Genomic DNA, 23,473 nt, shown 5'->3' with positions numbered 1-23,473 from the left:
AGAACACCTCAGGCAGAATCTGACAATGACACTTTAATTAAAAGAGAAAACAATAGTCAGTAATGGCAATGAAGGGGTCGTTTAAGTTGTTGCTTAAGATTTCTTTTTTTTTTTTTTTTTAAATTCAGAACAATTCATCATCAGGTGTGTAAGAAGAAGACGAACCTAAATAACTGATAGACATTAGCACGGCTCTCTATGTTGCTCATACGCCTTCACACACAGGAATTACATTGTCTACATTGTGTGTTCAGGGGAGCGCACATATACACACAGATGCTGTCCAGGCTGTTCAACCCCTTTCAAATATGAAAACAAATATTTGACCTTTTTTTTCTTTTATGGTAATGTAAGTGAAATAAAGTCTTTCTTCCAAATCACATTATACATTGTATAGTGTACAGTGTATAATGACACACATTTGACATGATCTGCATCTCAAAAGCCAATCAAGATTCAGTTCAGAATATTCAATAAACCTGCGTGCTGCAAATCATAAACATAATCAAGATATATTTAACGAGTAATTGCAAATAAAAACAATAAAACTGTACAGAAGTTCTTGTATGCAATATAATAAATTTAAATACAAAACGCAGTGCACTACAGTTAATTCTTTATACCTACACAAATCATATCAAAATGTTTTTGTCCACTCTTCAAAGAAAAGTTAAAAATACCAATGTACATTCAGATGGCAGGTTATTAGGCACACCTAGCTGAAAACTAATGCAGTCTATCACAACTGTCCTGTAATAAATCCTCCGTGAAGGTTATAAGGTTCAGTTTTGTCAGTGATTCAATTGTTTGGTCATTTTAGAAGATGTAGTCTAAATTGTATTGGGTTACTAACAGGTTTTTATTATGTCAACCCCATTTATATCAATGTGGGTAGGCTAAATAACGGAACATCTAAACCCCTCTCTGTACACTGCAGTGCTGTTCAACAGCACCACCAACTACAGCCTCTGAAATGATGATGAAGTGCAGAGCTCTTGTATTAGACCGTGTTCATTTCAGCCAGGTGTACCTAATAATCTGTCAACTGAATGTATCTCCTTATAAAATACTGTAGCTAATGCATAATTCCTGATACTGGGTTATAATTCCCCATGTCATGATCCAAATCACAATTACCTGAATTCCTCCTCTATCATCTGTCTCTCTTTTTCTACATCTCTTTTAAAAAGACCAGGGGAGAAAAAGAGTGAGAAATGATTAATTTAACCTGGATTCACCTCTAGTGCACTTCATAATAAGAACCACTGTCTAATATTTTCTCCACCAAACAACAACGAAGAATAAACAAAGAATACACAAGAAATGACTGAATGACATGCGCAGTTTTGTCACTGTGTAAGCAGATATTTTGTGTGGTAAACTTTGATTTTATGTGTCTGGCATGTTGGAAAGTAATTAAACAGTACCATCAAGCCGATCCTAGAAAACAGATGCAACACATGAATTCAAAAATTAATATTCTCATTTTACAAATAAATAACACCTTTTTTTTCCTGGTTGAGTAGCTCTTACAAAATGCTATGTGTTATATACAAGGAAGCAGAAACACGGACATCATGGGATCAACATGACGCCTTTCAAAGAGGTTAGAAAAAGAGGTTTTCAAGTATTCAAGTACGAGTAATAAAATCAAAACTGATGAGTTCAAACTCGCCAAAAGAGAACAAATGAAATGTGACAAAGCTGCATATTTTACCTTTTGCAGGGATATTAAATTTAACTTACCAATTATTGATTAAAAAACCTTCACGACTGCCTTCTGTATAAATAATCAGCAACACCCAAAAATCAGAAGAGTGTCTTGTTAAAAACAAAACAAAACAAAAAAACAGTTTCAGCCAGTTCAGGTAACAGGCACCTTTCATGCTTGATTGAAAATTTTACAAACTGGATCTTAATATTGTAAAAATATTATATATTGAAATTTGAGCAGCAACGATTAATTGATTAATTCATGAACACAAAATTCATAGGCATCTATTCTGATGATCAAATAATCGTTTTTTATGCAAAAATTTCAAAAATGTGACGGTTCTAGCTTCTCAGTTCCTGTCTATGTTGTCATGACAGTAAACTGAATATCTTTTTTAGATTTTTTTAGATTTTAGACTGACGTTCGGATGAAAAAATGACATCTGAGGACGTCAGCAAGGGCTCTGGGAAATTTTAAATGGCGTTTTCACTATTTTTTGACACAGCACAAAGCTGGCTAGATGTTCCTATTTGGTTGTAGTAGGTTGTGACATCAGGTGATCAAAATTCAATGTCAGGACAACGTCTAATGCCAACGTTAATTTGACGTAGAATGCTGACGTCAGCTGATGTTGATATTTTGTTAGTTTTAAGTTGTGTTGTTAAGTAACCAAAATCCAACATCTTCCAAATGTCTCATGTGAAGGTGATCTGGACACAAAAATATCGATATTCTAGTCGTGAGCAAAACCCAACCTCTACTGAACATCAGCAAAACATCACAATGTCAGTTAGTGAATGCTGAGTTTTGACATCAACCTGATTTTCATTTCCAACCAAAATTTAATGTCAGTCCGATGTAACAGTGTTTAGAGTCAAAGGTCTTTCTGATGCTATACTGACATCTGGTGCCAGGAGGGTGTAGATAATACTGTTGATCATTTAATGGAGAATATTATTGACAGTGTGTTGCGTGTTGTGGCAGAAAGCCTTGAGATGCATGTTTGCAACTAGTTGCTGTTGGTTCAAATCCCGGGACCATATGTGGAAATCTCGGTCAGTAAAGTGAAACCCCTTCCCCCTTTCATTTGTTAGAGTACCACTGACAACTGTGTTTAACATTCAACTGCTCCCATGCAGCTTCTCATTGGCAAAATGTAAAGAAATGTGTTTTACCTCCCAGGTGGGATTGTGCGCTGTACAGATGTGAAGCAGGAAATACCTGATAAATAGCAATAATATTCAAAACGACAAAGGTTTAAGCATTATTTTGTGGCACGCTCATCAGACTGAAAGCATAAAGTTTCCAGAACTCTATACTCCCAAATGATTTCACTAGGTAGATTTTTGGTTTTTAGAAACATTTACACTTCATTCTGTACAATTATTCAAAGCCAAGTGTGCACTTCAACTTGTGCATAAAAAACCTCCGATGATTTCTGTCACTTTAACATGAAGCAGTCCAAAGCACAGCACAACCAGCTGACACACAGGAGTCAACACCAAACATTGCAAATGTACTTTCTGATGTGTCGGAATGAGCCGTCACGTTGCGCTCGGTGGGTCTCATGTGGAGGCGATCTTTCCGTGCACGCGGAAGCGGTAAAGACACGTGTATTCGACATGACCCCAGTTACTGAGGACACGCAGCTCCACAAATCTATAAATCTTGTCACTGGGGTTCTGCATGAGGGTGGTGGTGGGGGCACAGGAGAAAAGAAGAGAATAGAAAGAGAGAGAAAAGAAAAAAATACAGACATTAAATTTCAGAGTGTACAGATAAAGAGAAAACATGTCAAAATTAGCAGCACAACAACTGAAACTTTTTCTGTAGAATAGGAAGTAAGTAGGTCATGCTTTGTCTTTCTATAAATACCATGGTGTCATTGTCTATTTAGATTTATTTGTTTGAACTTACAGGTAGCTTAAATGTCTGCGTCGGCTCTCCATTCTCATCGTAGGTGAATGTCCCCAGCAGTGTTCCTTCTTCTGTATCATTTTTCATTCCCTGGGAAAGAGAAAGAGAAATTAGTCAGAGTGGTGACTATTCAGAATCACAAGGCCTGGAGCCAAATTCATGCTGCATTGATGTAAAATGCATCTCTACTCAGCAAGCTACAGGCTATAGTAATTTTTTCCAAAGTATTAAATGGCATATTAAAGAATATACTCCTAGAAATAAAGGTCATAAAAATTCAAATTTACAACCTTTGCTGTCGTGGTTGGAATTTTTAAAGCTGCTTACCGGTAATCTGATGTCAGTGTTATTGCAGCTTTAATGTAAATTAAACAGTTCAGGCAAGTTGGATAGCAAAAAGTCATGAAATGCCATTCTGCATTTCTGTATTGGAAGCACTCACATAGACTTCAAAGTCTTTGGGCGCGGAGTCGATATGGCCGGTGGGGGAGTTGTAGCGTGGCAGGTGGTCCAGCGTCACATGAGTTATTCTTATGGGGTGAGAGAGAGAGATGACAAGAGTTCCCTCGACGCCATGAAACGCCCAACATTTCCCTGGAAGCATCACCGGGTAACCCTGGGAGGGAGGGAGGAGACACAGTCAGGAAAAATGAAACTGGAAATGATCTTCATCTACTGAGCTGATTATGACTGGAAACTCTGAAAGGTAGAAGGGCAAGGAGACAGAGTAACAGAAAAGACAGGTGTCTGTAGAGTGATGAAGAAGGGAGGATGACAAACAGTGAGGTAGGTGATGATGATGATACCTGGATAACAGTGCGTGGACTTTCAGACGGGTACCACAGGGGGAAACCAAACAGGGTCACACATGCGGAACGAATACGATATGTCTCCGAACACCTGGTACTGATCACACTGGCACCTACACAAAGACACACAATGTAAAACGGGCAATAATGATTAGAAAGATTAACTAATGAACAAATTAACTACTGCTGTTCTCTTACTCTGTTTTTATTTGCTTTTACACTTAGAAAAACAGTTGTTGTTTCTAAAACCAAAGGAAACAAACAGCAGACTGAGCTGAATGAACTGACAACTGAGAGAATTAAACCTGTAACGCAGCTAAAGCCAAGACACAGTGAGGCGGAGATGTTTCTCACCTTGAGTCTCCAGGGCGAAGTCAGCCATTCTGTCAGCCATGGGACGTCCAAAGTCTGTGCCGCTGCTTTTGCCGCCGAGCCTGAGAGCATCCTGCTCCTGTTTCACATTTACATACAGCACATCCTGTAAGTTCTGATTTGTACTGACATCAACCAAAATATACACACACAAACATCTAAAACTGAAATCCAATACTATAAAAACACATCATTCAGAAGTCTAATCAAAAACCAACGGACACCACCACATGACAGAAGAAATAATCCTCACAATAAAAGACTTTTATGTACTGTGATTATGTTCACATGGGTTCCTGAGCGGCTAACTCATCTTAGAGACCATCTACAGTATCTCTCCTCCTACCTTGATACGGTCAGTGAGCCATTTCTCCATGGCCTGCTGCAGCTCTGGGGTTAGATGGTTCTGGACAGGGGCAGTGTTGGGATCAGGACAGGGGGCTGGAGGAGGCATCAGCTGGATAGATGACAGCTCCTGGGCCAACTACAAGAAAAAGGCAGTGACATTTTAGTCAAGGAATCAGGTCAGCAACTTGGAAGATAACAAGAACAAAAGAGAGGATGAGGGAATGTCTTTGTCTTTGTCTTTCCTTTCAAAGATCTTGAGTCATCTCTACCAGCACTTTTACCTTAGCATTCTGGGCCTCCAAAGCTTGGATCCTGAGGCTGAGGCTGGCAACAGCAGCGTGGCTGTCTGTCTGATAATCTGCCATCTGCTTACCCAGCCCAGCAACCTCCTGCTCCAGGCGCAGCCGACCGTCCGAGTCCGCAACCTCCAGCCTAGCTTTCATAGCCTGCATGTCCTGCTGTACTCGCTCCTGTATCTGAGAGAGAAAGATGTGGTGGTGTCAGGACAGACTCACTGGGAGAAGCTGATTCCGATTCAAGTCCCTTGCAATTAAATTACATGGACAGATTGATCATGAACCAAGGACTGCTTGTACTGTTTACCCTTTGATACAATTTTTGCTCAAATTAAAAGGTTAACAGGAATATTAAATCAACTTAACTGAGGAACTTATATTTTTAGATGTAACAGCAAGTTGCACAATTGTTGAGTACTGGCAGTGATGAGCACCTTTGTCCTTGTAATTATACCAGTGTCTGGGTAGTATCAACTCCCCTCAAATGTTGTATTTGAGGAACCTTTATCAAATTATACAGTTACACAGAACAAAACATAATCGATAATACAAAAGAAATAATAATGTTCTCTGCAGTTCCTCATCACCACCACTAGATGTTACTCTAGCACAGCCTAATTTCCATCCTCGCCTCCATCCTTCCTGACCTCACCGGACATGAGGTTTCACCACACATAGAGCAAATTTGCTAAATATGAGTAAATAAATGAGGGACACAGGGAATAACAGAGAGAGCAACAGACAGAGACAGAGAGAGATTCTGTCACCTGGGAGAGAAGCTCGTCTTGCTTCAGCTGCAGCTCCGTCTGCAACCAAACACACACATTTGTGTTACACTTGCAACAAATAGACCAACATGTGACGCTTCATCATCTGCCATTTTTGTTATATTAAACTGTATTATATTTAATTAAAGCTGTTTTGGTGAATATGGAAAGCTAGAACTCATTATAAAAGTTTACTCGCAAAATTGCTGATGATCTGCTTCTTACCAGAACGTGCTGCATCTTCGCTTCTACAGCAGCAGACACAACGGCTGGATCCTGGTGGGACAAAAGGATTCTTATTATCTCTGTGGTAAATTTAAAAAAAGACCCCTTATGTTTGTCATAAGGAACACTACAGTTGTTATTTTGTGCTATATTGTTGTCTGTATACGGCCTGTTTGCAATTGCTGATTTAATGTTTTAAGTCTGTCTCAAAGTCAATTTCATCTGTATAGCGCCAAATCATAATATACATTATCTCAAGGTACTTTACAGGGTAAGGTCAAGACCTTACTTTATTATAGAGAAAAACCCAACAGTTCCCACAAAGAGCAGCACTGGGTGACAGGTGGGAGGAAAAACTCCCTTTAACAGGAAGAAACCTCCAACAGAACCGGGCTCAGGGTGGACAGCCATCGTTTACACAACAGTGAGGAAGTCTGAGGATCTGAATTCATCAGTAGCTGAGATGAAATTACTTGGTGAGACTAGGAAACATTTGCAGAGACACATATATATGAGCGCACACACACACATGAGCGCACACACACACATGAGCACACACGCACACACACACACACACAAACACACACACACACACACACACACAGAAGATCTACAGTCGAGCCCTACCACCACAGGTGCATGATGAATGGTGTTGGGTTGAGGAGGCGGAGTGGCAGGGACAACAGGTTGAATCTTGGGTTTTGTCTGTGACGGGGTCTTTGTGGCACTCATGCGGGAGATGAAAGAGGTCAACAAGGGAAGGAGGAACCAAATACCTGGAGAAAACAAGAGGAAGGATGCCTTAAGAACATCACTTAGAAAAACAGGCACAGTCTGCATAAAGCTAACATCCCCGGACTCCATCATCCTCCTCAGATCAAAGGCCCTGTCATGTGAAACTTGTAATGACATTTTCTGACTCATTCAATCACACCGAGGTGGGGTTGCGTGAGGAAAAACTCACCACACAAGCAAGTGAAGCAGTGCTGCTGTGCGAGTCAAACACACACATTTTGGGGCAGACACTGCCATCTATGCTAACCATCTTCCTGGGGGAAAACCCTGAGTACTACTAATCTAAGACGTCTCCAGGACAGTGGGTGTGGCAGGACTTTCATCATCACTCTACAAAAAGGCATTTGATCCTCTTTGAAAATATAAAATATACACAAATATAAACTAAACTGGAGAGCAATCATCAAAACTTGGGAAAACTTGCAATTTTGTGAATGTCACATCAAAGATAAATAGTCTTGTCATTGAATTTTTTCATATTGAAGTTATATTTCCTTTAAATTGTCACTTTCTGACAAAGAAACATGGAAAACAAGACTTTCACAATAAAAGCAAAGCATTACCAAACACTTCACATGTCCTAGGGGATGATGAGTTGTCTCCTAAAAGTGAAAATGTGTTGAACCTGTTAAAATGTATATGTCACTTACATAGAAGTAGGATGATGAGAAGGAGAAACAGACCACAAGCCTTCTTTGTGCGACTGCTGATTGACGCATTAGCTGTAGGGACGAGAAGAAAAGACGTTTTGCAGGGATTTTGATAAGCTGGAGCCAAGTCATATGCAATGACTGTGAAAACACAAACCTAGTGGCATGTGAAAGCTGTACACATACATACAAATGGACTTAACAGTGCCAGTAAAACAAACATAAGCATGAGCATACGGTATAAGTCTTCATACATTACATATTGCATATTGCAATTATACACAAAGACAAATTTAAACACAAACACCAACAACATACCTGAAGCTGCCAGATGCATTGTTTTTGACTGTGCTGCAACAGCCATCAATGAGGCAGAGTCTGCAAAAAACATGTGAAACAATGAGATTGTTATATTGTCATGCACAAACACATTCAAACACACAGACATACACTTTAGTACTCACCCATCAAACTAAAGAAGGCACTGCTGATTCTGCTTCTGTATCCAGGACTGAGAGCCTCATTGTTACTGCTCATTGTATTGGTGGCAACTATGGGCTTCTTGTAAGTCCCTTCAGAGGACGAGTACCCTGAGCTGTCTACTCCGCTCTGACTCAGCTCCTTGTGGTTGGGCCTCAGGTGTAATCCTGGCCTGTTGGAGCTGTAGAGGCCAGCATAAGGGCTCTTCTCTGGAGGTGCTAAGGGGCAGCATGTGGGCGTCTGACTCCGGCTTGATGATGGGGTCAGGGCAGGCCGAGGGGTGGCTGTGGTGGAGACATAGGGTACGGTCCTCATGATCGGCTGAGTCTGGCTGCTCGAGGGAGTACTCAGGCCTGAGAGGCAGAGGGAGACAAAGAAGGAGAAACAAAAACAAACAGTCAGCTGTGAATAAATTAATTTTACAGGCTTCTACAGGCTTTTTGAGACTCTCCTTCAAAAGGATAACTCTACCTCTTCAAGCCTCTTAATATTATGCAAATCAAAAAAAGTAAAAAAAAAATCTTGTGTTGAACTGGTTGCAACTGGTAAAAGTACTGCATCCAACCAGTGATAAGAGGCTGCACTGCTTTGTTATGAGCGATCATGACCCATACAGTTTTGGAAGCATTACTTTAATCTACAAAATATAAGAAAATAATGAAAAATGCCTATCCCAGTCTTACACAGCCCATTGAAACATCTCCACATTGTTGTTTTGCCAAACCAACAGTGCAATACTCAAAATTTACAGCTGTATAAAACAGAGAAAAGCAAAACCTCACATTTGAGAGGTTGGTGCTAAATGTTTCTGCACTGCTCTGAAATGTCCCTGAAACACATTGTTCCCAACCACTCTTGGTTGCTATTATTACTACTTTTGTGTTGACAGGAAATTATCTCGTTATTAGTCTGGAGCAGATGGGACGTTTTTTTAATCATTAGACTGACCTCCAGTGACGGGTGTCTCAGAGCTCGGTGAACTAGCATTGCTGTTGGCTCTGCTGGAGGTACGGGAGCCGGCCTTGCGGGTCCCTGCCTTCTTCTTGAAAACCCTTGAGAAAATAATCATGACAACACACACACACACACAGATACACAGGGCGAGAAAGGGGCATTAGAGGAAAGACAAAGATTGCTTAACTTTATAATTTACAAATCAGATGTCAACCAGAATTCAAGCTTCTGACACATAAGCATGCACACACACACACACACAGTTACGTACTTGACAGGGTTTTCACGGTAGGAAATGTTTGTCACGCTACTTGAGTCAGATTCTTCATCTGAGTTGTAGTAGCCACCGGACACCAGGCGCGAACTCCTACGAGACATGACTGAAAGACAGAGAGAGAAAAATGATAAGACACGAGTTATTAGTGCATAAAGCCTCTGGTCAGTACATTCTGACAGGAGGTGGTCAGAGGATACACATCATGGTTTCAGATTTATGGAGTGTCTAGCAGTTTCAGAAACTTCACCTGTCAGCTCAGAGGATGCCCAACACACCATCACTAACTAGGATGGCTTAACAATGATAAATACTGTAAAATTCACTAACACACACACACACACACACACACACACACACACACACACACACACACACACACACACACAATTAATCTCACAATATCCTATATTGTGCAATCACCCAACACGATTTATCAAATGCCTTGTTTCATCTGATCAACTATATAGCATCAGCAACAGTGGGTAGCAATAGGGTGGGTAGTTGCAGTAGCAGGTAAAGCAGCAGTAAATAATAACAGTACATGAGGTAGTAGCAGTATAGGCAGTAGCTAATACTGCCACAAACATACAGTAGCAGTACCAGTAGAGCTGTGAAAGCAGCACAAATAAAGTGCTGAAGTAGTAACAGTAACAGAAACAGTAGAAGCGGGAGCAGCAGCAGTTACAGTAGTCATGTATTAGTTTACGCAGTAGCAGTATTAGAAGTAGTTAAAAGCAGTACCAGTAAAGAGAGTGGCAGTGATAGTAGTGGTCGTTGATGAAGTGTTATAGTAGTAATAAAAGCAGTAAGTCTTTCACAGATGCTCTCTTGGTTAATCTCAGCCACCTGTAATCCAGCTAATCTACAGGAGCCATCCTGCTGCTCACACACTCACTCAGATTTACAGTGCACAAATCAAAAAATACAAAACATCAAAACACATAGACAAATCCATGTGAACACACAAGCTTAAAGAACAAAAGACAGACACTGTCAGCATGCTATGGCACAGACACATTCAGAGTACAGATGGTACAAAACAATACAGTGAAACGACAAAAACACACACACATGCAGCATACCTGGACGGACCCAGCATACTTAAAGTGAAGAAACAAAGTATCACAGAGTGGAGAGAACAGCCTAATTTCACTGGCTTTATCTCATGGTCATGTTTGTTTGAAAGTATCTGCCAGTTTAACTTTCAGAAACACTGCAATTACAATGATTATGCAACAGGCATGTTAAGCAGAGCAATCTGATTGGTCAAAGATGTGTTCTTACAGTGCAGATAATCGGCATAAACCACAGCTCACAAGCTTAACTACTTGTGGTGCTACTGCTAACTCCTCTGACAAGTGATGTTTTCATGTTTATACCCCTATGAAGGCATCATTTACTGTAAGATCAGATAACAGGGAAATGTATAACTAATACTGTGAAATTTCACTCATTGCACATAAAATTCTTATATAGACACTACTTTATCCAAAACCACAGCGAATGTAACTGGTTTCAGCCTGAAGACAACAGGTGCTTGCAACTAATACATGTTTATATTACAAGACTGCTGTAAGCAGAGGGTCCAAGTAGCAATTCATTTGCCTCCAAGTCAACTGTCTGTCACTGATCAGTTGATCTACATGTGGAAAAAAAAACAGGTGAAGAAAAGAATGATGAGAAATTGATTTGAAGCACTTTCTAAGGTGTTGGCTGGCTAGGACGCATGTCATGACATTGTGACATCAGGGAGCAGACAAAGATTCGTCATCAGGAAGAAACGTAACATTTCTGCTTTAGTTCTCCATTTAAGCAACAAGGGTTACCAGACAAAGTGAGACAGACAACAACAACCTCTGCTAAAGTCTCCGTTTATTTGACTCCACACATTGAAAAATGCACAAACCTTTAGCTTCTGCTCTGTGATCCAGTCTTGTAACTTTACAGTTTATCTCCTCCTATATCCTCCTGTGCCTGCTCTCGCATGAAAAAAAGACTTGGAAGAACTAACCTGGTGAAAGTTTGAATTAATCCTCCTTGCCAGTGACAGGACTACAGCAGTGCAGTAACTAACTCATGCTACTGAAAAGAGCGGCAGAGGATGACAGAAAGGGAAGCTGTGGCTGCTTGTACTCAGACAGAGACAGGAAGTCAGTGTGACAGCACACACGCACATAGAAACCTCCCCTCCTTAAAAATGGCGTAAAGGCTGAATACTTAATATTTGTAAATTTTATAACACATGCACAGGTCAGATGTTTTCTCACAAAGACCTTCCTCAGTAAACATGCTCAACATTATGTGCAAGCATCTGTCAGAACAGGGTAAATGAGGAGGATTTTTAGTGTAAACATTGGGGCTGACAGACTGAGAGAAGAGGCAAAAACATCACCAAACTGTGGCGATGCTATAAACAGGCAATAATAGCAACAACACAAAAGACTTCTCATAACAGCAGCCCATTGCTCTGGTTGCCACTACCACCAGAAGGCATTCTCAGTTTACTGCAAATAAACACAACACACTGTCATACTGAAACTCATGTTTCTGCAGCGGCTGCAGACAATCCATGATGATGTCTGATTTTCCACAACACAGAGCTGTATATTACAGTTGTTTCTTTACTTAATTAATGTTTTCATTATAATACACTGGAACAGAATTAACAGCTAGCTCTTTGCTGTGAATGTAAGTGTTTATTGTAAGCCTCACTTTTGAGCCAATCCAATCACTAGGCTGTTTATGTAAATAAGTTCTCGTATTTTCAATTTGCATATTAGTCTGACACTTGTATCCAAGGAGATTTTCAATACAGGCCATGGTAGAATTAGCTTAAATTAGTTGATTAGGGACATTACAGGCAGCCAATATTAAGAAGCTCACTGACCACAGATTTAACTATTTAAATTTTCTTGGCAAGTTTGATTAACAAGGATTAAAAAAGAGGATATGGCTACTGAACTGTGGATAGTGAGATATTTATCACTGCTATCAGACACAACCCTCACATCCAAAGATAGTATTTGAAAAAACCGAGACAAAAAATTTATTTTTTTAAAATTACGACATGCTTTGAAACCATTTTGCAGACACTGTCATTAGCAGAAAACAGACAAACAGCAACAAGGGTCACAAATATTTTGACTCCACAGCAACAACAGCCGGTATCTGTAACTGAGCAAACAAATGCCTCCCTTTCACACTATTACAGCAGCATTTCTTTCCTCACAGCACATCAAAAGGCTTTAGCTAATAGCGTAGAGAAGGGAGCAGTTTGCACTTTAATTCCCTCAAATCCTCCCTTCCACTTTAAATGGCATCTCAGTGCAAGCTAGCGCAGCACTTTTCCCCTCCTGAACATACCAACCCCCACCTTACTCAAGCAGAGGACACCCATGCACAAAGCTATCTCCCCTCCTTAGCTTTCTGTGACAATTCTTCCCACTGACATACTGTATGTTTCAGAAGACCGCACATTCTTCTATAGTCATACCCTCTTTGTTTCTAGCTAATCTACCTAGCCACTTTATCTAAAAGACAAATTACATATTACAATTGCCCGTTCATACTCTAAATTTGTAAAGCGGTTTTTGCCTTGGCATGGGTTGCAAGACCATTTTAAGCCTTTCAATTTCAAGAGCCTTTTTGTTCCACTCAAGGCTAAGAAAGCAGATTTTGCCTCGGTCATTCTGGCACTGCACTACTCTACGTATCCTTGAGATATGATTTCTCCATGTGTATCTGAGTGGTCTGCAAAGCTATGAATAGGCAAATCTCTGCAACACGGGAAGATCCCCCAGTTGACAGAAGAAAACCTGTTTCAGGTCCTGTGGGGATTTGTGTGCAGGAAGAGACAAAGAGGTGCTTTTCTTTCAGCAAAGGAAGCACTAACCCTCTAAAATCTCCTGTGAATTATCTGACATTACAGCTACACTTCCAGTGTTTCTACTGGAAACATTTAACATGTCTTACCAGCCTTAATCATGAAGAACAGCAGCAGAGGAGCACATCACATCTGGCACAAGCTCTGCATGTCAGGTACTGTCAGTGATGTGCCCACAGGAAGTGAATTGGAATACAAACTCGAGAGTGAAACTGTCTCCTGAACAGTGGTGAGCTGCATTATTCATCCCCTTGGTATCTCACATCCCCTTACATGATTTAAGTGTAATGCAGTAACGCATAAACAAATACAAGTGTAATTGTTTTGGCTGTATTCTGGTGACTCCATAGCAGTAATTTAAAACTGGTACACAAACACACACATATACAAGCATGTCTGAGCAACAGCTGCAACTAACAATTATTTTCATGAACAATCAATCTGTCAATTAATTATTTGAGTAATTATTTGGTCTATAAAAAAAATCTGAAAACAATGAAAAATGCAAACCGCAGTTTGTCAGAGTCCAATAAGATAAGGATGTCCATTTTTGTCTAACCACCAGTTCAAAATCCAAAGACTTTCAGGTTACAATTATATAAAAACAGAGGAAAGCAGTAAATCCTCACATTGGAGAAGATGGGACCATCACATTTTAGTTATTTCAAAAATAATGAAATAGTTGCTGAGTAATTTTCTGCTGATCAACTGATCAAGTAATCAGCTAATCGCTTCAACTCTAGTAGAAAACCCAATAAGCCGCTAGCACCGATCTAAAGTGGATCAAACTCTGAGGGAGCAGAGATTGGGATGTAGTGGTGGTGTTTGCTCAGGGCAGGGCAGGGCAGGGTGGGGCGCTGTAACTGGTCCAGTATCCTGACCACTGACACTGGCAGGACCCAGACAAAGACGAAAAATGACATGGGAGCATAAGAGCAGAGAGGTAATGAGAGCAGATAGATTGTGACAAAGGCACTGGGAGGGTGGACAGAAAGGTAGAGAAAGACAGCGGGCGGCGCAACAAAGGTGAAAGCCCGAACGGTGGACAAAGGGACAAAATGATAAAGGGGAGGAAAGATGAAAGAGGGTGAGAACGTGTGTGTGAAATCACAGTAGGGAAAATGTGTAAAACACTGTTGTGGGTTTAAAAGCCAACAAGGGCGTTTGAGTTCTCAGTGAGTGGGAAACAACACAGAAAAAGAGGGAGGAAAAAAAGTGCAGGAATGAAAGAAAATTTTAAAAAATGACACCAGTGGGAAGGGGCGGGCAAAGAAAGGAATGCAGAGAATTAGTCTTCATCAAACCAAACCTAACTGGCAAATGGTTTAATACTGTGGCTAACTTTAGGACAGTGCCTGTGTAATATGACTCAGACATACAGAGCAGCTGAGTCATCTATGGGTACTGGCTTTAGACAAATTACCCCAAGGCCTTCAAAACTACTACTTCTAACTACAGTCATTTAAGCAGGGCAGCTACCTAATAGGGTCTGTTTGTATCAATATGAACCAGGTGCTTGCACTGTATGCTCAGCCTCCATTTCTGTTTCTACTCCTTCAATGCCTTCCTGCATGTTGGCTTTCAGTAAGGCTTACAGTAGTGCTGGGGAATATGGCCAAGACTGAGATCCTCTGGAAATAAGTCCGAAAGCTGCAGAGCCTTTATTGTGCAGGACCCTTGGTGTCTGAGGATCTCAAACAGGCAATATGTCCCCATATAGTCATTTTGCTCTTACAGCCTTCAAATGTTGTTTATTTGTTGCAATATCTCAATTTAGTTCTTCCAATTTTTATATTCATCACTTTTAACCAATTATTGCTGCAACATCCTTGTCTTAGTTGCTATGAATTAATTGATAAATTAAATATGGATAAAACAGTACAAATCATGAGTGTTCTTTCATATTGGGGCACAGTATTAAAGAATATAACAGCTCTTACACTTAACAATTAAGTAACGAGTATGATGACTCCTAATTTCTGTCTGATCTCATCTTGCTCATTAACAATCATTGTCATTTACAATACTAGTCTAGTCTTGTTTGCTTTTGACAAACATAACAGTTCGTGCAGTAAAAAATACTGTAGCATGCTCTTATATTAATAACGTAAAAATAAAAGTCAAATAATCTTGTTGAGTACTGTTTCTAGGAGAAATATCAGAGCAATTAATATTTGTCCTGTTACGTAAAATAACACTGGTTTAACTGGTTAGTTATTTAGTTACGTTAGTCAAAAACAGTTTTAAGCAGTTGTTAACAAACCCAGTTTTGAAAATATACAAAACCCGTCTACACATTACACTTGACGTAAACGCCCCCATTAACTGGTAACTGATGTATTTCACCTAACTTTTAACATTTTAGCAGAACAGCAATGAGGTGTGTTTTGGAAGTATTTATGAGACGTAACAAGCTAAGCTAGGCTACATGAACAATTAACGGTCAATTAACCGACAGCAGCATCCTGAGGCGGAACACACTGGACACCGGACAACGACACACGAAAAGTCAGTGTTTTCCTCCTTCACAACTTCGGTGTGACCGTTATTGAAGACGAATTTGACCCGTTCACCCGGTGTCCTGAACTTACCTCGGTGATGTTTGCGAGGTCTGTCGCAGTTGAGCAGAAACACCGAGCCAACAGCGGGGCGGTTGAACTAACTGTCAAAATTTCTGCTCGGAAACGATAATCTTCTCTCCAGCCCGCACGACCACCAGGAGCCGAGCCGTTTAAAGAGACATCTCGCCTCCGTTCAACTCTCACAAAGTCCCAAAGCAGCAACTTGATTATTGATGAATTTCCAATAAGTTAAGCATGGAGCTGGATGGCATGACTGTAGGCTGAGACGGACGCTCGTCTTGACAGCGCGGAGGTTTTCGCCGCTACAAATGTTGACAGTAGCAGAGTCAAGCTAACGGAATGGGGAGAAGGACTTCCGGGACTGTTTTTCAAAATAAAGGTTCTTCTTCTTCTTCTTCTTCTTCTTCTTCTTCTTCTTCTTCTTATTATTATTATTATTATTATTATTATTATTATTATTATTATTATTATTATTACTATAGTCCGAAAAGGTGAAAGCTGAAGCTACAGCTTACTGTGCTTACCCTTTATACACATCCTATTTTACATAAGCTAACATCAAGAAAAAACCCTCTTATACAAATACCAATGTTGCTATCCGATGGTACATTTTTATATTTGTTAAATGAATTATTTTTAAACATTCTTTGTGTGGTGAATTTTTTTCTCTCATACTAATTCAGCCTTTAACTATTTTTTTTTTTTTTTTTTTGGTAATCACAATTTGTTCTTTTAAACATGCAAAATTCCACTTAAATCATATTGACTTTTTCACAAAGGTAATAATTTATTTCACTGTGTTCATTTTTTTTAATGATAAAAGATTAAAAAAAAAACATTTATTAGAACCAAGAAGAAATTTTTATCAGGAAATAGCGCATAGCTGAGAGCCACGCCACCCCCCAAACACCTCCTTTTCTTTTTGTACACGACCATAGGAATGATGTTGTACACTTTGAAACTGTTTCCGGTTTCCTTCTAGACGTTCAAGTCACAGTGAATCTGACAATAACGCAACATGGTGCACCCTCTAGTGGTCATCTATGTGCCCTTTATAAAACTCTTCCCTTTGGCTGCTATTCAGGTCCTCTGACACACAGTGGAGCTATCGGGCCATGAATTAACTATGCCCTGAGCAGCTGATAAGGCTTGTTAGACTGTACAAAAGTTACTCATGCACCATTAAACTGGCAGTGTAAGTGTGTAAAAACATTTCTCTATTTGCAGGGATGTAGTGTGAAACAGCAAGATTCTGTTATTATTCAAATTACATAATGAGAGTTGAATCTAACCCAAACTACCAACCAAGTCAGCACATACTGTTGCCTTTTGTCATCAAATGTCGTCAGTCAAGTTTTTATTCATCGTCACGGCGCATGCTCATCTTGGTACATCACACATCTACAGATTTGCGTCAATGCAATGATATTTGTTTGCCTAACTTAAATCCTCCAGCAGTGCCTATGGTCACAGGAGCTTCAGTTGCAGTCGTAGCTGTAATATATTAGATATACACTCAGCTGCCAGTTAATTAGGCAGAGCTAACTACAAATAATGCAGTCTAACACAACATTACAATAAACTGTGACTGGCAGGTGTTTTTATTAGTTTGTCCGTAGCAAAATAAACTAATAAACCACAATAAGTCATATTGACTACGTGATATCATGGATGAAATGAGTTGATTGCCCTAGAGAAACTTATTGATAAACAGTAACACTTTAAGAGAGACTATGAGGCACTGCACTGATTACCTGTTTCCCAGAAATGTACTGTATATAAAACCTTTTTTATATAATTTGATTGATTGAAACACCTGTAGCAGGTAATACAACCAGTCAAGGTCAAACCTTTCAGAAACAGAGTCCAGGTTTTGGAATTGTTCCTTCGGTGAGGGACAGAAACCACCCCAAAACACAACAAAATGCTTTTAAGGGAAACCCTCTGGGCTTTGGTAGTCTTTGCAGTAAGTAGCCCAAAATAAACCCAATCTGACCTTATCACTAGGCAGACAAGGTCCAGGCAGGGGGGAGGGAAGGAGGGAGAGGGATAATTCTTTATTCCAACAGGTCATTTTAAGGGGGGGGGGGGGGGGGGGGGGGCTCAGAAATGCGGCTGGTATGTCCGGATTGTTCCATATTTGATAAATACATTCAGAGGATCTGGAGACTATCAGCAGCACAGGCAGGACCCATGACCCCAGAGCTTCAGCAGCACAATATGTGTGTATGTATTGTGCATGAACATGTGTGTTTGTGCATGTGTATTTACGCCCGTTGAACCCATTGTCTCTGAGTCTGTTATCATTATGCAGCAGTTTCCTTTGGCTGGGGTGAGGGAGAGAGAGAGAGACGGACAGAGAAACAGGAATACACTCAATTATCAGTTGTTCAACAATGAAGAGCCTATGAAGTTGACAAGCTCATCACTCCTGAGGCCGTTCCATGGAGTTTCAACAGAACATTTTTATGTACTCTTTCATGTCTGGCATGTCCGTCTTCTATTCACTTCAACACCCACAATCCACACACACACACACACACACACACAGACTCCCACCCTGCTTATCTGCCAAGCTGGTGCCCCAGACACAACCACAGTATGTAAACAAACAGCTGACATCATGGGCACACACACATGTACACACACACGCACAAGCTTTCCCATTTCTGGTCTGAAGTCACTGGGTTGGAATGTGATCAAAAATAGAGTGAGAGTGAAATGAGTGTATGTGGAGGATATTTGTTTTTTAAACCAAGAGTGTGACGGGGGCAGGGTGAGTGAAAGGGACACGAAGACAGAGGGAGCATGGTTTAACCCAGTGTGGGGGGGGGGGGCCTGGAGTGTAAGAAAGAGTGAAATTGCTGAACAGATGGGGGGGGTCGGGGGTCGCACACCTATAGACAGTGACACACACTAGCCACACTCACAGATATGCACACACACAGTGTGAGTCATCACCAGCGACGTCTTATCAAGATGTAAGAGGCAGCACATAGTAAATCCACCAGTCATATGAGCTGAATGCACTTGCTGTACTGCAGGTGTGTACATTGTACAAGTTTGCCATCATGTAAGGCTGATTGTTTACACACGATAACTTTTATTTACTGTACATGACCCACATTTGTTTGTTTTGCTCCAGGATGAACAAGAAAAGTAATTCATCCAGCTCATAAGCAAATACCAAGTAAAGCTGATATTTGGCATCTAGGCTCCTTCTCATCACTTCCATTCCCCAGCCTCTGCTGTGCTGGGACTGAGTAAATGGGACGATAAATGATAAGATAAACTCCTTGAGGAGTACTGATTGTTATATTATGTTAACTTTTTTGGAACTTTTTATTTGAATTTCTCCGTTATTTTACAGAGCAATAAATTGCCTGACATAGGAGAAAATAATAAGAATAATTAAAATAAATAAGTAGAGAGAAACACATTTCTCAAGGGGAGACATTTGTAGCATAACAGTGTCAGTTACAGAGGAATATGACATTTTCGGTGTCAGTGCATTATAACAACACATTTTTGTTCCAACAACCCATTTGAATTAGTTAAACACACAGGTTTTGTGTCACACAGGCCCACCTTTGTAAAAAAAGTGTGATTTTAAGTTGTACACTTGCAGTCACTGGTTTCCTCATAGAGACCCATTTCAGTCTCTGCACCCACGGAGTTATGGTTGGTGGTTTTGTATCTTACTATATTATCTTTAAAATATTCAAAACATTGAACATCAACATGCTAGCATTATCATAGTGAGCATGTTAGCATGCTGATGTTAGCATTTAGCTTAAAGCACTACTATGCTTAGGTCACCCAAAACCTACTTATAAGGAATGGGAACATGTTTTTTTAAGACAGAGCCTATAGGTGGATCAAGGAGGGACTGAGCAGCAGCGATAGCTGTGCAAAAGATTAGACGGAGCATTGACAGATTCAATAGGAAGCCTTATTTCAAAAGGTGTGTTGGATATACGTATGTTGCAGTGACAGTGCAGAGTGTATGCCTGACTGTCTGCCTGAACTGCCTCACAGGCTTCGCTCCATTTATTCTAGGTCACATTCACTAAATATTTCATGGTGCAAGTCTGGTGAGAAGCTTAAATTTAGATGGTTAAATCTGGGATGGAGTCCAGACATCTATGGTTATCACCTAGACTACCACCTTTACAGTGTACAGACAGCAGTCGTGTGTCTTCTTCAGGTGTGCTTGAGTGAGAATCTATAACTGGGCCCACTCAACATAACGCTGGAAGTGATGAGGCAGGTTCTGACATCCCATCCAAAGAAACAGGAGGACGATATAATAATATAAGTCAAACTACTGTCAGGAACATACTGTACCAGCAGGAGTGAATTTGGGGAAAGGAGACATCCATTGTATTTATATCTGCTTAAATTTTGTCAAATGGACACAAAGAGTATTTGTCAGCCTTGTGGCTTCTCTAGTAGCTCTTAACTTCCCTTTTAAAATGAAAAGAGGGACATCCCCATTTCCAGACTCCAGATACAAAGTGGTGCAAGATCAGCCAAACAATGACTTTCCCTTAATTAACAAGAGAGTCAAACCTAGGAAAAAACAATCAGATACAGAGATGATGATAAAATTGGTACGACAGTGCTATTTTCTTTCCTGTCCTATCAGCCGTCTTATGACTTACAAAAACAACCTCTCACCCCTTTTGTTGTGACCCCTTGTCGCCACCATGACGACCATAAAGCTTCAGTGGGGTTTCCCTAATCGAGGTAATAAAGAAACTTCCAATGAATTGTTGATAAAGTTTCCATGTTAGCAGCTGCTTTTGTTTTTTTTCCCCAAAAGAATGCCCAAATGCACAGACTTTCATGAGACAGCTGAAGGGCATTTCCACCTTCAAATCTGTTTTCCTGCAAGGAAGATGACAAAGTATGACCTTTTTGGAATGTGCTAGATGGAATAAACAGGATGGATTTTCCTTCCATAGCAGCCAACAAGCATTTTCTGCAAAACAGAGTACTTAAAGGGACAGGTCTTTGTCTACAGGGGTTATGCTGTGCAGTATATGATACCCTCTATTCTTAGATATTGTATTCAAATCAAAATCTGGACAAATGAGTCATTTGTTTTTCCATTATTTGTGAGCTGACCCTGTAGCTAATGGTATATTCTGAAGACGACTGCGGAGTCCATGTGAAAAGCAAAGAAAGACTGATGACACCCAATATAGGTCATGTGCAGGGCTCAACTCAACTTCATGACATCACCAGCAGCATGGCACACATTTTAATCTGTTGAGCCACATAGAGTGGCTCCGTGTGGTCAAGCTTAAGCTACCCTGAGACCAGTGTGACAGCGGCGTACCGCGGGTTTAATCCGCTCCCAGTCGAGGAGGACACTGACCTCACTGCAGTGACTTCATCATCAAGGTGAGTCAGAGAAATCCGTGAGAGTGAGTGAGGGCTGGGGAGGAGGAGGAGTGTTATGGTAAGAGACGTACACATGTGGTATGTCGCAATACCACGGAGTGTCTTAATTCTGCACTAATTATGATACTAACAATGTATCAAAATGGATCAAATCTAATTATTTTGTTATTTTACAACCTGTGGTTTTATTGCTCTGTTTCATCACCCTCATCTCCAACAGCTTCAAACTGTTGTTTCCGGGAAAAAAAAGAATAAAGCTACAGCATTTTACCTATCGAGCCCCAAAGGCACAAAGACACAGTTTACTATCTACTTGTGAACGTAGTGCAGCATTCAGCAGCTAAAGAGGCAGAGATTTCCCTAAAGAGTTGGTGGAGACCAAAATCAGAGCTAAAAGAAGAGTAAATATTGAACTTAGATTCATCCAGTGGCCAGAAACATGACTACAGATGGTAATACTGCTCTGTGTCTGGTGGATTTATAAACGACTTCATGAAGAGATAATTTGTCAATGTTGTGTTTACATCTTGTTTGCTCTGTTCTCAAGTGGCTTGAGACAACAATATCTGTGTGTGTGTGTGTGTGTGTGTGTGTTTGTGTGAGAGAGAGAGAGGCAACAGGACAAACAGAGCACACATTACACACTGTTATGTGATTTAATGTCCCTGTCAGTGCGTGTGTGTGTTTGTATGTCTATGTTTCTAAGGACCTAGTAAGGGTTGGGGTAAGGCTTTTTGTTGTGATGGCTGAGGGTAGAGTAAGGGGCTAAATAATGCAGTATGTCCTCACAAAGATGGAAGTATAAACATGTGTTTGTGTGTTCGTATGTGGGAGAGACTGAAGAGAAAGGCACACACGAGACGAGACAGTGTGTGTGTGTGTCTGTGTGTGTGTGTGTGTGTGTGTGTGTGTGTGTGTGTGTGGGGGTGGTACAGGGGCCAATAAGTCCTAGCAGATATTGTCACTTATTAACCAAAGCCTCCCTGCAGTCTCGCCAGTGGGAAATTCTTTATCGGTGACATCACATCAGGTAGTGGACGTAGAGAGAGGCAGCAATGGTTTCATGCAGCCAGAGGCTCCTTAAAAGGAGAACTGTGTTGTTTTTTGTTTCGGTCCACATCATCTGCACTTCCTCAGATTGTCCTGAGGATGAGTAGACCGGTACACACGTGCCACTCACCTCAATGTTATTCTAAAGCCACTGAGGAGAATAAACCACCACAGTGTTATATTTTTACTCAGTGAGTGGGTGTCAATGCTTTGTCCAAGTTTGACTTCTTTCACAAGCCACTGCATGTATTTATCCACAAGCTACACTGTCAGGAATACTATGTCTTAACCATTAAGTTAGTCACAGCTTCCATATCACTGTAAATCATTTTCCAACTAATGAAGTTTGAGGTTTTGTTTGGCAGTCAACCTCACTGCCACTGAATATGCTAATAGTAAAGAAGTGGTACTCTTGTTTAACTGAGAAAAATGTCTTTTTTCTAATTTAATTTCATTTAATTCTGATTTAAACAGATGAGTTTTCTGTTTTAAACTAAAGTGATGTGTGAAGCTCGTTGATGATTCATACGTGAGCTGTTAGACGGCTACTCTTGTTTTAAAGGGAACTGTTGTTAGCTTGTGAGAACTAAAAGTATGAATGACTGGACAGAACGATGGGTGTTAGATGGACAAACAGAGGGTTTGAAAAACGCAATTAAATCTCCCCAAAATGGCTAAAGAAATGAGCAATATAAAAATAATTTTTATAAGGCAGGATCGTCTCACCTCGTGATCTGCTACTCAGAACAAATCCACAGACTCAGTGTTTTGAGGTTTGGTTGTTGTTTACTCATCTGCACAAAGATTCAGTAATCTTTGTTGTTTTTTCTTTATTTTTTCTTTTTTTTACTTCAGACATTATTGCTGCTGTTTGTTTTCTGAGATTTGGTCAATGTTATTTTCTGTTTATCTCTTTGATTGTGTTTTTGTTTTTATGCCGCTAAA

General features: G+C 40.3%; 1 protein-coding gene across 3 annotated transcripts; it reads right to left on the bottom strand.

Annotated features, from left to right (window-relative positions):
* Positions 1-99: 99 nt before the first annotated feature.
* On the bottom strand, positions 100-16,421 carry sun2 (Sad1 and UNC84 domain containing 2). Of its 3 annotated transcripts, none has more exons than XM_071504138.1 (16): positions 16,079-16,421; positions 9,599-9,707; positions 9,322-9,425; positions 8,358-8,726; positions 8,212-8,271; positions 7,894-7,965; positions 7,076-7,224; positions 6,449-6,499; positions 6,224-6,262; positions 5,442-5,636; positions 5,159-5,296; positions 4,795-4,891; positions 4,438-4,553; positions 4,074-4,247; positions 3,632-3,721; positions 100-3,396 (listed from the first exon to the last, which is right to left on the bottom strand). In XM_071504138.1, exons 2-16 carry the CDS (start codon positions 9,703-9,705, stop codon positions 3,280-3,282), a joined length of 1,878 nt encoding a protein of 625 aa, XP_071360239.1. In that variant the 5' UTR covers positions 9,706-9,707; positions 16,079-16,421; the 3' UTR covers positions 100-3,279. The 3 variants fall into 3 exon arrangements, with proteins under 3 accessions (XP_071360239.1, XP_071360242.1, XP_071360240.1); XM_071504141.1 differs by lacking the exon at positions 16,079-16,421 and adding an exon at positions 11,616-13,970; XM_071504139.1 differs by lacking the exon at positions 16,079-16,421 and adding an exon at positions 11,511-11,659.
* Between the last annotated feature and the right edge of the window lie 7,052 nt (positions 16,422-23,473).

The sequence above is a fragment of the Trachinotus anak genome, unplaced genomic scaffold (assembly GCF_046630095.1).
Source record: "Trachinotus anak isolate AG129_WGS33_773 ecotype Australia unplaced genomic scaffold, CSIRO_AGI_Tana_v1 ptg000019l, whole genome shotgun sequence".
Taxonomy (NCBI): Eukaryota; Metazoa; Chordata; class Actinopteri; order Carangiformes; family Carangidae; genus Trachinotus; species Trachinotus anak.
Note: the sequence above shows the minus strand (reverse complement) of the source record. Positions and strands in the feature narration are given on the sequence as shown.

Excerpts from the sequence above, each read along its gene's own strand:
- sun2 (XM_071504138.1), bottom strand. The coding sequence starts at position 9,705 with ATGTCTCGTAGGAGTTCGCGCCTGGTGTCCGGTGGCTACTACAACTCA. Across the intron at positions 4,892-5,158 it reads GGCTCACTGACCGTATCAAG|GAGCAGGATGCTCTCAGGCT; the intron begins GTAGGAGGAGAG and ends AATGTGAAACAG. Across the intron at positions 3,397-3,631 it reads CGCAGACATTTAAGCTACCT|AACCCCAGTGACAAGATTTA; the intron begins GTAAGTTCAAAC and ends ACCCTCATGCAG.